General features: G+C 47.0%; 1 protein-coding gene across 1 annotated transcript in view; it reads right to left on the reverse strand.

The window, feature by feature from the left end:
• The window catches only part of CSMD2 (CUB and Sushi multiple domains 2), a 645,501-nt gene that overhangs the window by 142,042 nt on the left and 489,584 nt on the right, over positions 1-13,875 (reverse strand). Inside the window, exons 26-29 of the mRNA XM_090057063.1 lie at positions 11,253-11,455; positions 6,551-6,742; positions 922-1,060; positions 368-555 (exon numbers count right to left, since the gene is read on the reverse strand). Coding sequence (XP_089913189.1) covers positions 368-555; positions 922-1,060; positions 6,551-6,742; positions 11,253-11,455 — 722 coding nt within the window. The remainder of the gene's footprint in view (positions 1-367; positions 556-921; positions 1,061-6,550; positions 6,743-11,252; positions 11,456-13,875) is intronic.

Raw genomic sequence — 13,875 nt, forward strand, 5'->3', positions numbered from 1 at the left:
TCGCAACCCTGGCTCTTCGGCGAGCTCTGAGAGCGGTCATCTCCCCAAACCCCCAAAGCAGCCAGGATCCCAGGGCTGTTCCCACCTTCTGGTAACTGAAAGTACAAATCAGGGAGGTAAGAGGCATCAGGCCAACTTTGAACTAATTCTCCCCTCTGCTCCTATCCATCTTGAAGCTCTGTCCCTGACGGGCCTGTTAAAGGGCTTAGCCATGCAGGATGGATGCTGGGACAAGCGGTTCCCATATCTCACAGGGCACCCCCCCCCCACGGTACAACCAGGCAGGTGGGCCTAAGAAGAAGTGAATTCCACGCATCAGGCAGGCTCACAAATGGTAGGCACAGCTAGACTATGCCCAGTTGGTTACCTGTATAATCGATGATGAATCCTGCATTGCTCACAGAGGCGTCGCTTCGAAAAGCCAGGAACAGGCTGTTGCTGCTGCTCTCGATCCTCTCGGGCAGCTGGGACCCGTAGAAGCTCCCGATCAGGGGGCTGAGTGAATCCGGCCCGTCGTAGATGTGAAGGAAGTCATACCCGGGCTCCAGATTAAACCTGGAAAACAACAGCGCTCAGACGATTGCATTTGCAAGGGCAGCGGCTCCAGGTGCAGCCCCAGTGTCCTGTACAAAACCATGCAAAGAGAGATCTCGTGCACCACAGACTTTAACATTTAAGCAGGCCAAGCAGGCACTAGGAAGAAAAGGAGGGGAACAGAGGCCCAGAGAGATTCAGTGTTACCTCTGGGCTGATGCTGCCCATGGGCCAGGGAAAACTGATGGCTTTGCTAGGGGATGGATCCAATGAATCTCAGGGTGACCATACGAGAAACACATGCCAACCTCACTAGCTCCATCCCTTGTTGCCCACAGGTCCTTGTAGGAGTAAAGGCAAGCAGCCGCTTTGCTCTTGGATACCTACGTATTAAATACCAGGGCAATGACGTAATCAGGAGAGACAGTCAACTTCCAGTCACACTCCTTCCCCGGGGGATAGGGCTCCGGATACTGTGGTGACAAAATGACTCCCGATGGTCCCGTCAAAATCCCTCCGCAGGGAGCTGAAGGAGCAAGCAAGCAACAGGGTAAAAAAAATAAAAATAAAATAAATTTAAAAAAAATAAAAAAATTACATGTTGCATATCATGCCAGGTAGGAAAAACAACCGATAATGGTCAACTTAGACTTAAAGGTTGAGCTCCGGACTAAGGTTACCTAGCAATTTTGGAGGCAGGAGATTTAAATAAGTGGCCGAGAGATACGGGACGACAGATGAAGACACAGATAGAGGATATACACGAGTAGATGGGGACAGACAGAGGAATATGGAGCCAGAGCTAGGCTGCCAGGTGAGCGATTATCACTTGTGTTACAGTACTGCTTCACGGCCTAACCTGGGGCTGAGGTCTCACTGGACTGGGCATGGCACATACATATAGTAAAAGATAGCTCCAGATGCTGTGGCAACCTTCATAAGGTGAGACATACAGATAAACACTTAAGAGGAAAAGGATGCCTTACACCTCCTTATTTCATACATCTAGGCAGCTCCCAGTCACAACCTAAACTCCTGCTAAAGAAGTGAATACACACATTGTCAGGGACTAATGATTTGTTTGTATTTATTACAGCTGCCATTGCACTAAATGCCAAGTTGATTGAAAAATCCATTTTTTTTTCCAAGCTGAGAGTGCCCCTGTAACATTTCTGCACAGTGGCAATTGCCCATGATTAATTTATTACTGTCGAACTCTTGAAGTCCTTTTCTTGGGGGTAGATGCTCTAGGACTTTCCTCTGTTGCTCGGCTTGACCTATACTTCCAGATTTCCAGGGGGAGTAGTGCAATCCTTGACTTCTCAGAGCTTGTGGGCTTGATGCAATAACAAGCCCCACAGTAATGCAGACGCTGACTGGGAGACAAATGGGTAACACCCAGATTAGGAGAACAATTCTCAGCAAGAACTTTTAAAATGCATCTTGTGGGTGTTTATACAGACCTCCTTGCTGCAGTGTCTAAGCATTTTTAAACATCAGCGCATGCAGTCTTTCTTCTCCCTCTCCCTTGCAGTCAGGGGCACGAGGCAGAGGACTCGAAATGGCCTCCAGGACCATGGAGTAAAGTCACAGGCTAATGCAGGTGATGAGAATTTATCATCCCCATTTAGCCGATGAGGAAAGTGAGGCAGAGAATAGTGAAGCAATTAACTCACAGTGACACCAAAATAGCATGGAGGGTCAAGAAGTAGACCACAGATCTTCTGAGCCCTGGCCCCGTGCCTTATACAGAAGACTGACCTTGGTATTACTGATGGGGAATTAACCTTAAAGATGCTTTCATTTTCCAGAGTTTACTTTCAAGGGAAACTTAGGAGAAACTTAAGAGTTCAGAGGTTGGGATTTTCAAAGCAGCCTAGGGGAGTTGGTTGCCTAAAGCCCTTCGACTCCACCGAAAATCCCATCCAATCTCCAAAGGATTTAAGACAGAGTATGGTTCGAGTCACACATTTTGGACTTGGATTGGGACGCAGACTTCAAAAGCCCCAGTGCCCAGGGCTTCCTTTGCAGCTGAAGTTTTGATTAGCTCGTATAATTTAGCAAAAGCACCTGTACTACAGTACAGATGGGAAAAACAATGTCAGAGTGCAAAGGCTAAGGTAGCAAAATGAAAGCAGAGCTGTATATCAATAAGAAACCCTGTAACAAGGCCAACCCATTGTAAGGAGGGCAGGTATTTGTGCATCTCGGGGTTTGCTCAGGTCCTGATGTGTCCTAATTTAGGGGTCTAATTTGGGCCTCTCTCTAATTAACCCTAAAAACTAATGCATCTTTAAAGGTTCAGTGTTGTTTTTTGCTTCCCACAAGCTGTAGGAGCCTGAATGTGGATGGAGGGTCTCTTCCCAACCCTCCAGCTCTCCTAAGACCAGAAGAACACAGGCCAGAAACTACACAAAAGTCACCACTAAGATAAAGGGTGCAGGTTGTAGCCATGTTGGTCTAAGGACACAGGCAGACAAGGGTCTTTGGGTGAATCCGATATCTTTTATTAGACCAACTAAATAGTTCAACCAACCCAAAAGCTTGCTTAAAAATTGTTCTCCAACTATTTAGTTGGTCTAATAAAAGACATCAGATTCACCCAAAGAACTTCACCTCTCCTCTCCCAGCTGGAAAAATCATGAGAAAAAGCTTTTCTCATGACCTTTCCTCTTGGTGCTTGTGGTTTCCAGGAGGAAAAGGCCCACGAAAGGAGGAAATTTGCCATTATGTGACTGCCAGGCAAAACTGGGCTGTTTTTCATTGGGGTGTAGGAGATGGAAGAGAACCAAACGGACAGAGAGGGAGTAAATGTACTTCGTAATCTTCCCAAGTTACTTCACACGTCACAGTCAGGTTTAAAAAACATTTGGGTTAAATCCTTTATACGCATAAGCAATGCATTGCTGCCGAGCTACCATATAAATCCCGGTTACAACCAGGAGCACTTTCTTTTCCACTCTGTTGTATCTGGTTTTCCAACTTTCTCCCTCTAGTTAACTCTTATTGCTAAAAATGAGCCGGCAAGGTGCTCAGCTGGGGCAAGCTGGTTTTGACCCAAGGAGGGCCATGAAGCTTTTTTGATTTGCACCGCATGAAAATACGGCGCTCAAGCTGCTATAAAGAAGGGCGACCAGAGACAAACCGATGGCTGGCATATCCCTACGTAGCGCATTTGCTCCGTGAACCAACATCTTTCAGAGCAAAGAGCCAGGAGAAGGGGAGTTTTGCTCACGTGTTGACGGCACTTCCTTGAAGAAGAAAAAAAATAAAAAATCATTCCTGTGAATATATGAATGTGTTTCTGTCCTTCGCTTTGCTGGTCCTCTGTTGAGAATTTGTAAGCTGCAACCACAGGAGTTGCAAACTTTTCCTTGCATCTCCCAGAGGTGACGAGCTCTTAGGTGCCCCTCCCTCAAACGGCACGTTCCTGATCAGCGTCCAAGGAAAGAGGACGTTGCCCTGCCTCTCTGCCAGGAAGATGAAGCCAGCTGAAAGTTTTCTGATGAATGGAATTTGGGTTGGAAAATTGAATTTTCACTGAACTGACATCTTTTAGCATATGTCTGCCTCCCAGGGAAGGGAGATAGATATTTTATTTTTTTGTAGATAAATGGAACCCCTCTCCCTCCTCCGCAAATTGTGATGCCGAAACACTGCCGTGGCACGCTATGGCAGTCGCAGGTCACGCATCTCATATTCTCATTCTCTTTAATGGGCAAAGATTCCCAGTTGGACTTTTATCTCCCATGATCCATGCAACTCCCATGACGTCCCATCTCTCATCAGCACGAGAAATGTCATCTAACCTGCGAGCCCAATCTAAAGATTTACCTGAATTGCAATTCTCAAGAGGCACCACAGCCGTTTTTCAAGGATCAAATATTTTGATTTGAATTTTTCCGTGACAACTCAATTTTTCTATGGTGGGTGGGGAAATTTCCATTTTCAAACGAGTTGTCATTAGGCAGCAAGTGCAGGACTATTTGCATTATCTGCCCACCAACAACTCCTCGAGTCCTTTATTACCAAGGGAAAAACCTTGTTGCTGTCAGACTCTTGGTGATTTTGCCTCTTTTAAAACAAGATTGCCAATGCTGTGTTCAAAAACAATTCACTATAATGGTTTCCCTTGAATAAAACAGCTCCACTGAAGACAACCCAGGGGAATTGTCAGAGCTCAGATCATCTCAAGGAGTGAGCTACGTCTCTCTGGAAAGAAAAGCTCAGATCCCAGCCTCCAATGTGAATGAGAACTCAATGGGAGAGTGGGTACGATGCACAGCCACGTGATTTTAGTTGTAGCTCTGGGACAAGTAAAAGGGCTGTCTGCATCACACTGAAATGATGTCTCTCTAGATTTGCAAGACAGTCATTCCAAAAAAAAAAATAAAAAATCCAAGCTGTCCTGCAGCAAGCATAAATTCTGGACAGGCCATAAAAGTTTTCTGGCTGGCTTTAAATCAGTTTTAAGAAACAGAATTAATTAATTTGACTTGCTTGGGATAACATTGCATAAACATGAATGAAGGTTACAGAATGAGTAATATCTGGCTACCATTTAATTAGCCAGGAAATTTAAGGTTTATTGCTTTTATGTGCTTAGCATGACAATTTTTATATGTTCCGGAGGTATTAAAAAAAATCAATTTTATGAGCTTCTTTTATGACTTTATGAGCTCAAGGAGAATGTCAGGTAGTTATCTCCTGAGGATCAGAATTTGTTACACCCTTGTGCAGAAGACATCCAGCCAAGATCCTAAGTCCCCCTTCCAAGGCTGGGCTTTAATTGTGCCTCGTTTAACTCTGAGCTCTCCAGCTAAGTAGTACTACTTAGGCTTTACTGCCTATACATGGCATGTCTACACCACACCCCAAAGGAGGGATGCTCTCAGCATGCACCTGCCCTCAGGGTCCAAACCCAGCAGTGAGATGGTAAAACCACTGAAGCGGGGGCCGGTTTCTCCATCACCAATCTCCAGCATGCTGGAGAAAGAGGTCTTGAGAGGGCTCGCAATGCATTATCCCTTTGTCCCCTGCCCCTGCAATGGGGCCGCTCCTGAATTTCTAGGTTTGGCATGTAAGAGCAGGAACAAATGGGTTTGGGAGCATCTTTCTCTCTGGGAATATGGTATAGACCAGGGGCGGGCAATTATTTCGGGCAAAGGTCCGCTTACTGAGTTTCGGCAAGCCATCGAGGGACTCATGACAGGCAGCCTGGGACAGATTAATATTAATTTTCTAAATTTTTTAGGGGCCCCCTGGGCTGGATAGAATGGCCTGGCAGGCCGCATCCAGCTCCTGGGGCTGCATTTTGCCCACCCCGGTATAGAAGCATCCTTGAAGTCTTAGTCCTGGTGCCAGGTGCTGTGCAAACCCCAGAACAGCCCTGCCCTCCAAGAGTGCTTATGATCTGAGCAGAAACATCCGAGAACAGAAGCGCTGGGAAACCCAATGCAACACAGGACAGAAAAGGCTGGTGCGGAGAGTCCCCTGGTTCCTAACCAACTAACTACCTAAGGTTCCTCCTTTTTGGGCTCCTGGGAACACCTGGTCCTAGAGGCCAGGCTGCTTTCTTGGCCCATCCTGGTAAGCCAGTGGATTTCTAGCTTAGCTCAGCCATGGTCCAGGCCTCACTGACCTGGCTGAGCAGACTCCTGATGCTTCCTTCGGGTTCTGATAGGGGCCTTTTTTGACTCCATGTTTGCTAATGGCTATGTTAGACTTGCACGATTATACTCAATCACGAACAGGCCGGGAACTGCAAAACCTTGTGGCTAAACAGGTCTGGAACAGATTGCCACCTGAGGCGGTTCAAGCACCCACTTTGAATGCCTTCAAAACACACTTGGATGCTTATCTTGCTGCGATCCTATGACCCCAGCTGATTTCCTGCCCTGGAGCAGGGGGCTGGACTCAGTGATCCTCCGGGGTCCCTTCCAGCTCAAACGTCCATGAAATCTATTAAATAAAACTGGGAAAAGGGGACACAGAGAAATGACTGCATGGAGCATACCTATGCAGGAGGGAGGGTCTGGCTGCCAGAAGAACCTATTCTCGATCTGCACGCAGGTGATTTTGGCCTCCCCCTGCAAGGCATATCCTGGGTCACACTGGAAGACGATGGAGTCGCCGGCTTCTTTGCTGTCTCCGCTCCGGGTCCCGTTCTGAGGAATCCCTGGGTCATTGCAGGACGTGGCAGTGGAAACTGGGAGCGTTAAAAGCAAACAAGCAAATACAGGTTGGCAACCCTCCGGGAATGAGCTCATTCTTCTAAGCATGCAAGCCAGTTAAAACCTTTCACGGGAGAAATACTTTGGATTGGGAAAAACATTTCCGTCACAATGTCGGCAGCTCTTGTGCTTGGCTCGCGATATTTGTGCTGCCTGGTATTTCTCCTGAAAGCCCGAGCGCCGGAGTCATGTGATGCCCCAGCTCTCACAGATAAAAAAGGATGCTTCAAGCCCTCCTAGGTGCATGGAAAAGGTGTAAGGCACGTTGTAAGGGGCCTCCTGGCTCATCCTGTTACAGTCAGAAACCAGAAGGCAAAAGAAAAAAAATAACTTGGTATGCCTCGCATCCTCTTAAATGTTCAAACAAATAGTCTTATGATTTTCGGCATCCTATTTGTAGCTGAAGAAAACATAAGGTTGGCACTACAGAAATGCATTAAATGCTATATATATATATATATTAGAAAGAATGCTATTTTATTCTGAAATTTAAAAAAAAAAGCAAAAAAGAAAAAAAAAATCACACAAGTGTCTTTCATTTGGAATTCTTCAGGGTTTTTTGCTCATTTCTCTGTTTTCTCCTCCCTTCCTGACCCCTTTTTTCCTTCCCTCTTCCTTTTCCAATTTTGCCAGTGGAGCATAGAGAAATAAGTCAAAAGCAGGTAGGAGCTTCCAAATATTTTTTGTTTAAAATGACTCCCTTTCAAACAACTCTTCAGGTGATTACTCTTCAGTTTTCCTATCAAGCACTGAGTTAGTCATAGGTATTTTAATTTTCAAAAAGATGACTTTCAAACTTTGGGGGAAACAAATGGGTGTATTTTTCCATGCTCTCAGCTTCCCCGTCCTTTTCTGGCTATCTCGAAAAGAAACGTTGAAGAGTGTGACTTTAAACCTTCCTTCTCACCTCTCTGTGGTAACCCGTCTGCTCTCAGAAACAGGACTTTTGCTCATTTCTAGGGACTGCTGTAATTCAGGCTTCAGGAGAAAGCCCAAAATTTAACTTTACCTGCAAAGCCCCAGAAAACTTAGATTTATCTGGAAATGGCCTGAAACTGTGGGGGAGAGGGACAGCAGGAAAAAAAAGTTAACCCCCACCCCCCCCCAAAAAAAAACAAACACCAAACAAACCAAAACTTACCTGAAATGTGGAGAAGGAAGGTGGTAGAGCCCTGGACACATGGTGTTCGCAGGGCCAGGCCCTGCCAGGACTTAGCCAATCAGGTTGTTCAATTCCCCGCTTTGGCAGGGACTTTAGAGAAGAGCAGGTAAGCACCCCCTGCCCTAGGGGCTGCAGGCATAGGCACGCTGGGTGCCTGCTCCCACAATAAGAGTTGTTGTTTGGTAAAGTTGATTTATTATGGTTTCGTTAAGAATTGTAAGCGATGAGCTTTTAATTAAAAGATCTAATAAATGGTGAGCTTTACTTTCTTAAAACAACTGAAGAACAGCCTGCGTGCTGCTGTTCAATGGTAACTGGCTCCACGGTGGGCTCCCTCAGCCAGAGGTGTGGGAGAGCCCACCATGAAAACACACCTGAAATTGGCTCCAGCAAGCCTGCAGGGAGCTCATCTTTTCCCCTGCCAGAGCCTAAATTACAGCGGTCCCTACTCATTCCTAACTTGTAAAGGTGCAAGAAATGCCCAGAGGCTCACCCAAAATGTCCTAAAGCCCCACCGATGCAATTTCACCACGTGGCATTCTTGGAGCAAAGAACTCCACGGGCTGCAAATATTGATTTTCTTTCAACTCAAGTGTAAGTCCCACAAACTGGAGCAGGAGGTGAGCATCCTTCCAGCTAGGCTGGAATATGGCTCTCATCCCATAATATCCTAATGCCCCTCCTGTGCAGCATAGAGTTATCATTGCCATGGTTTACCAGTGCAGAAACTGAGGCACAGTGAGAATAAATGACTTGTCAAATGCCCCAGAGACCATTCATGGCAGAGCCAAGAACTGAACCTCAGTTTCCCCAGCCCTGGACTGGCATTTCGGCTATCAAACCACCTCCTCCTAAATCTACCTCGTGAGGATGCCTCATTTGCTAATAACTAAAGGTACAAGGGGGAACAAGAACAACTTCTTTGCTCTCCACCTTTCCTTTCTGCCCTGTTACTTTTGCCACATTTACACATGCACACACACAAGCTGCCTCCTTCTTCACAGCGAGCACCTGTTCTTCCAGCTGGAAAAGGCTCCCAGGAGTGGCAAGTTCGAGCGTGCTGTGCAGAGGGCAAGTGTGATTTCTAATCACGCACATGCGTGTTTACTTAATAAACCCCGGCACCCGCTGATCTTATGTGGCATTTCTATAGGATCCTATGTCAAACAGACGGTGGAAACCAAACTGCTAATGCAAGCAGATTTCTCTTTCCCCGAGTGGCAGGGGAATTTAGTCCCTATTTTTGGGAGGCTCCAGACCTGACCTGTAAGAGGCAGACATGAGCCTCTTGCAGTCTGGCTGCTGTCTTTATGAAACCTTGGTCAACTCTGTGGTGTTGCCACCCATCTCAGCAAAAGAAATATAAGGTGCCAGATCTGCTGCTGCTGTCAGCCAGGTCCCTGACTTCACTTCTGATTGATGCCAGCTGAAGACTTGGTCCACCATGTTCTCATACCACTAGGACTATTTAGCTGCAGGTGTTTCAGCTCAGGTTCAATCTCAGGTCACATCCTGTCCAGCATGGTAGTCAGCAGTCGCAGGCAATAAGGCCAGGGACTGAGACCAGGAAGCTGAGCAAAAAGGGAAGTTACCGTCAGCTTCTGCAGAAGGAGTTAGACGTCTTTGTCTCACTCCCAATCTCCGAGCGGGGACTAGACAGAAACTTTCCAAAAGAGCATAGTGCTTGCTCCCTCCCGGTGTTGAAAAATGGATGAGGAAAGCATGCGCTTGCTGGGCCAGCCTTTGAAGCTAGCCAAGCAAAGAGCAGTGCTGTTTCCAAAGGCATCTATGATTCCCATCTGCTCTGTGCTTCCTGGGAGGACTGACACAGCCTGGCTGGAAATCTGGAGGGCCCCTTCCTCTCCAGGCCACAAAGAAGGAACCGGGAACAGACTTTTACCTGCAGCTAGTGGACCAGTAACATGAACTGCAGCTTCAATACCATCATCTCTCTACTGCTACTTGGTAACATCACTGCCTCACTTCAAAAAAAAAAAATCAACCCATCGCTACCTGCCAACTAGCCGTGACCCTGCAAAAACGCGTGTGTTTAAATGGTCAACCATGCGCAGTCCCACTGAAGTCAATGGGTTTGGAGGGTTTAGTGTCTACACAATAAAGCTATTAAGGCCCTGTGTGTTATATGCAATGGCACTGTACACATGAACGCTGCCAGATCACACACAGACTAAAGCAAAGATCTTTAAAAGCAACTAGGGATTTGGTATGCCTCAAATTCTGAAGTGCCCAATTTGAGATCTTAAAATGAACCGGATTTTCAGAAAATACTCAGTGCCCACCCTCTGAAAATCAGGCCCCTTTCAAGGGTTTTAAGCTGGACCTCCAAATACAGAGGCAGCAAAACCACTGGTCATTTGAAAATATGCCAGGCCTGCCTGTCCATCTACAGATAAGGTGCAGTGTACGACTCTCGGGGGGTCAGGACACCTGCATCTCCTGCACAGAGAGGTGCCCTGCAATTGAGCTCCATGCAATCAAGTGGTTAACATGTCTTGAACAAATCAAAATCCCCTTGAGGTTTGTCCTGTGTAAGGAAGTTTGTGCCAGTGTAAGGTTATCACAGAGCACTCTGGTGCCCAAGTGCTGTACTGGTTTCCAGGTATAAGAGACTTTGCATTATTTTACGACCTTAAAAGAGTGGGTAGTGGCCTTTTGCTAGTCCTCTGAACAGGGGAGAGTTTTGCCCTTGTTGTATGTGGCACCAAAGCTGTTGCCTCTAGGCTGGAAGTGACCTCAGAGGCTGTGCCTAGGCACAGGAGCTGCCCGGGTACAAGTCCTAGTGAAAGTATTCTAGTAGCAACATGATTTCAGTGGTGTGCATGCACCCTTGGGTCATGGTGCCCAGGCACTCTGCCCCCGAGGCATCCACACACTCTGGCTTGAGGGTAATCTTCACTGTGCCACCCCGTGGCAACTATTGTATGTAGGCAGGGAGGAATTCCTCTAAAGGGCTGGAAGTCACTCATGCTACCCACAATCATGTGCCCTAGAGCAACACGGACAAGCTCCCTGCTCTACATCCGGACAAAGCACCAAAGAACATAGTGCTCTTCTCTGTTGTAAGCACAAGGTCAAGGTGTACAATTTTGCTCTATTTGGAGGAACTTTGGATTCAGACAGACGTAGCAGCGCATGACCAGACCAGTGAATACGGTGCTGCTACAGCTATTCACAGATGAGCTGCATTCAACAGAGTAGCGTTTTCAAGGCTGCCAAGTGAATACAGAGGGGTGGGTGATCATTCAGCCCATGCCCAGCCCCAAACAGCACCGAGAAAGCAACATCACCACCATGGTGCTTACCCGAGAACTGAATGGCGAAGCCCTGCTTGCTGGTGAAGAAGTCGGTATTGAACTGAAGGATGACAGAGTTAAAGGTGCTGTGGACGTCGTTGGGCAAGCTGGAGCCACTTATCTCCTTTAAGAGGATCCCGTTCTCCACCGGACCGTCCCATATTCGCAGGACGTCGTGGAATTCTTCCGTGTGGAAAACAATGAAATGGAGCCTGTGGAGAAAAGGAACCAGATGCCGTTGGGACGCCTTTACAAAGAAATGCCAGGCCCTTGCTGGATGCAGTTAGAAAAAAAGTGCTTGATATTAATTTGAGGCCGTGACATCCAGCAGCTAAGGAAATGAACTGGGATTCAGGAGACCCGGTGCCATTCCCAGTTCTGCCACTGAACCGCTGGGTGACCATGGGCATGTCACTTCACCTGCCCAAGTGTCTTCATCTGCAACACAAGGATGATTATACTTACCGCCTTCATGAAGAGCTCAGTTCTCCAGGCGGAAAGAAAAGGGACTGCGGGAGGTTGAGTGCTCAATGCTCTCTGAAAACCAGCCCCTACTTGGATGCCCCGCAATGCCTAGCCAATCCTAAAAGTGATAGAGAGGTCACAAGCCTGATCCAAATCACACCGGAGTCAGGGAGAATGGTCCCACTAAGGGCCCTGCAGTTCATTTCCCATTGAAGCTGCTCAGATAGTAGCATGATGGGCACCAGGATAACCTCTCCACTGGCAGACAGATGGGCACATTAATCATGGGCACACAATATGCCTGCAATGGAGCACTATAGGAGTTGTAAAGGCGAGGTTGCAAAGCTTGCCCTTAACTTTCCTGAGCTCTTTTTATTATTATTAAAGATAAAGACAAATTCAGCATAACCAGTAAACCTGTTCCACCAGGAAAACTAAGCAAGAACTACACTGGGACCCTTTAAGATGACTAATGTGCCTGCACCTAATTCATGTACTGTCCTCTTGTTGCAAGAGGCAACAACCTTGACTGTCCTTTTGCTTCCTTGTGTTCTCCACAGAATAGCTTTTAGTCATGGGCCTGCATCTGCTGATAAAAAGGCATTGATTTTTTTTTTCCCCCCAAACCTGTGCTCAGACCAAAGTGTATGCTCTTGGCACCAAACTAATCACTTAGAAACAAAATATCCCGTGAACCTTATTTAAAGCAATATGTCCTTAGTGCAAGCTCAACCTAGAAGAGAAGCACTGGGTGGACGGTTCTTACTACAGGCCTAATGCTCCAAAGGTTAAATGCAAGAGGAAGGGAGCATCCTGAGTGTTGGGAAACAGGTCTGAGATGGGGAGCAGGGCAGAGCGTGTGAGAGGAGCCAGGATCTTCTTGAATGCTGCAGGGCAGGTTGAAAATACATGATCAGATCATAGGAAATCTTGTAAGGCTCCAGGGCAGGTCAGGACTGAGTGGGGTAGCAGGTCACCGGGGTGGGGAAGGGGAGGAACAGAAACAGTGACGCTGTAGGGAGGACATGGATAGTGTCCAGGAGTGGATCACACAATCATGGGAAAGTAGGGCTGGCAGGGACCTCAGAAGGTCACATCTAGTTCATAGTTTCATAGATGGTAGAAGTTGGAAGGGACCTTACAGCTCATTGTGTCCAGGCCCCTGCTCAAAACAGGAGCATCCCAGTCTAAACCAACCTATACAAATGTTTGTCTAACTTGTTCTTAAAATCGTACAAGTTCTCTCATGCAACCACCAGGCATAATGCCCGAAAACATCCAGAACGCCCTAACCAGCCTGGGGTCAAAGTGGGGGAAATGAGGGCACTGCCGATGTCCTGCCGCTATAGGGACAGGATGAGCAAGGACCTTCCAACGGCAATGGAACCCAGGAAAGTCTGCAAGACTCATAGTGCCACAGCTTGCGGCTGAATTAGGAAAGGTTGAAGGAGAAACACTGCCTAGTGAAGGAGCTCGCAGGACACTGCAGCCTGGATCTGATCCGGATAACAGGAGAGCAGAGAAATGGAAAAATCAAGAGTACGCTGATGCATGAGCCTTGTGGGCCCCTGCCCCACATGTAGCCAAGGAGAGGCATCTGATGGAGGTGAGCCTGCTCCCTGAAGGGGGAGACAGTTGAACTTCAAGGGCTTGACTTGATTTACTTATTCATTTTGTTTTACTCCCTCTTCTTAAGGCACTGGCTCCTACCTGATACTTTAATATTTTACATTCACTATGCAGCATAATCATGACCGAAGTATTGCATTATATATGCGAGCCAGTGATTTGATATTATTAATTGACTGTGCAGGAGGGTTCGGTACGTTAGGCTTTTGTTTATTCTGTTATGATTGTTTTGGTGTAATAATTTTGTTGCTGGGAAGGCAATGAAATATTGATTATAAAAAGGACAAGAGCGCTAGGAATTCAGCTCCTGGGGTTCACCTACCTACTTAGTAGGCAGCAGAATCCGCTTACCTTCTATCAATGCAAGCGCCAACCATTTTACTGGCTTCTCTCCACCCCAAATAGAGCTCCGAGAAGTACCTTTTGATTTCTCCTTCTTTGGTTTCCCTCCCATCTACGTCAGCTTTGAAGGATCCAACTCACCAGCTAGTGAGAAGGCTAAGAAGTGACCCCTTCTGAAGCCAGTGAGCATCCCAGA

The sequence above is a fragment of the Crocodylus siamensis genome, chromosome 7 (assembly GCF_052110815.1).
Source record: "Crocodylus siamensis isolate JL-2025a chromosome 7, ASM5211081v1, whole genome shotgun sequence".
NCBI classification, from domain to species: Eukaryota; Metazoa; Chordata; order Crocodylia; family Crocodylidae; genus Crocodylus; species Crocodylus siamensis.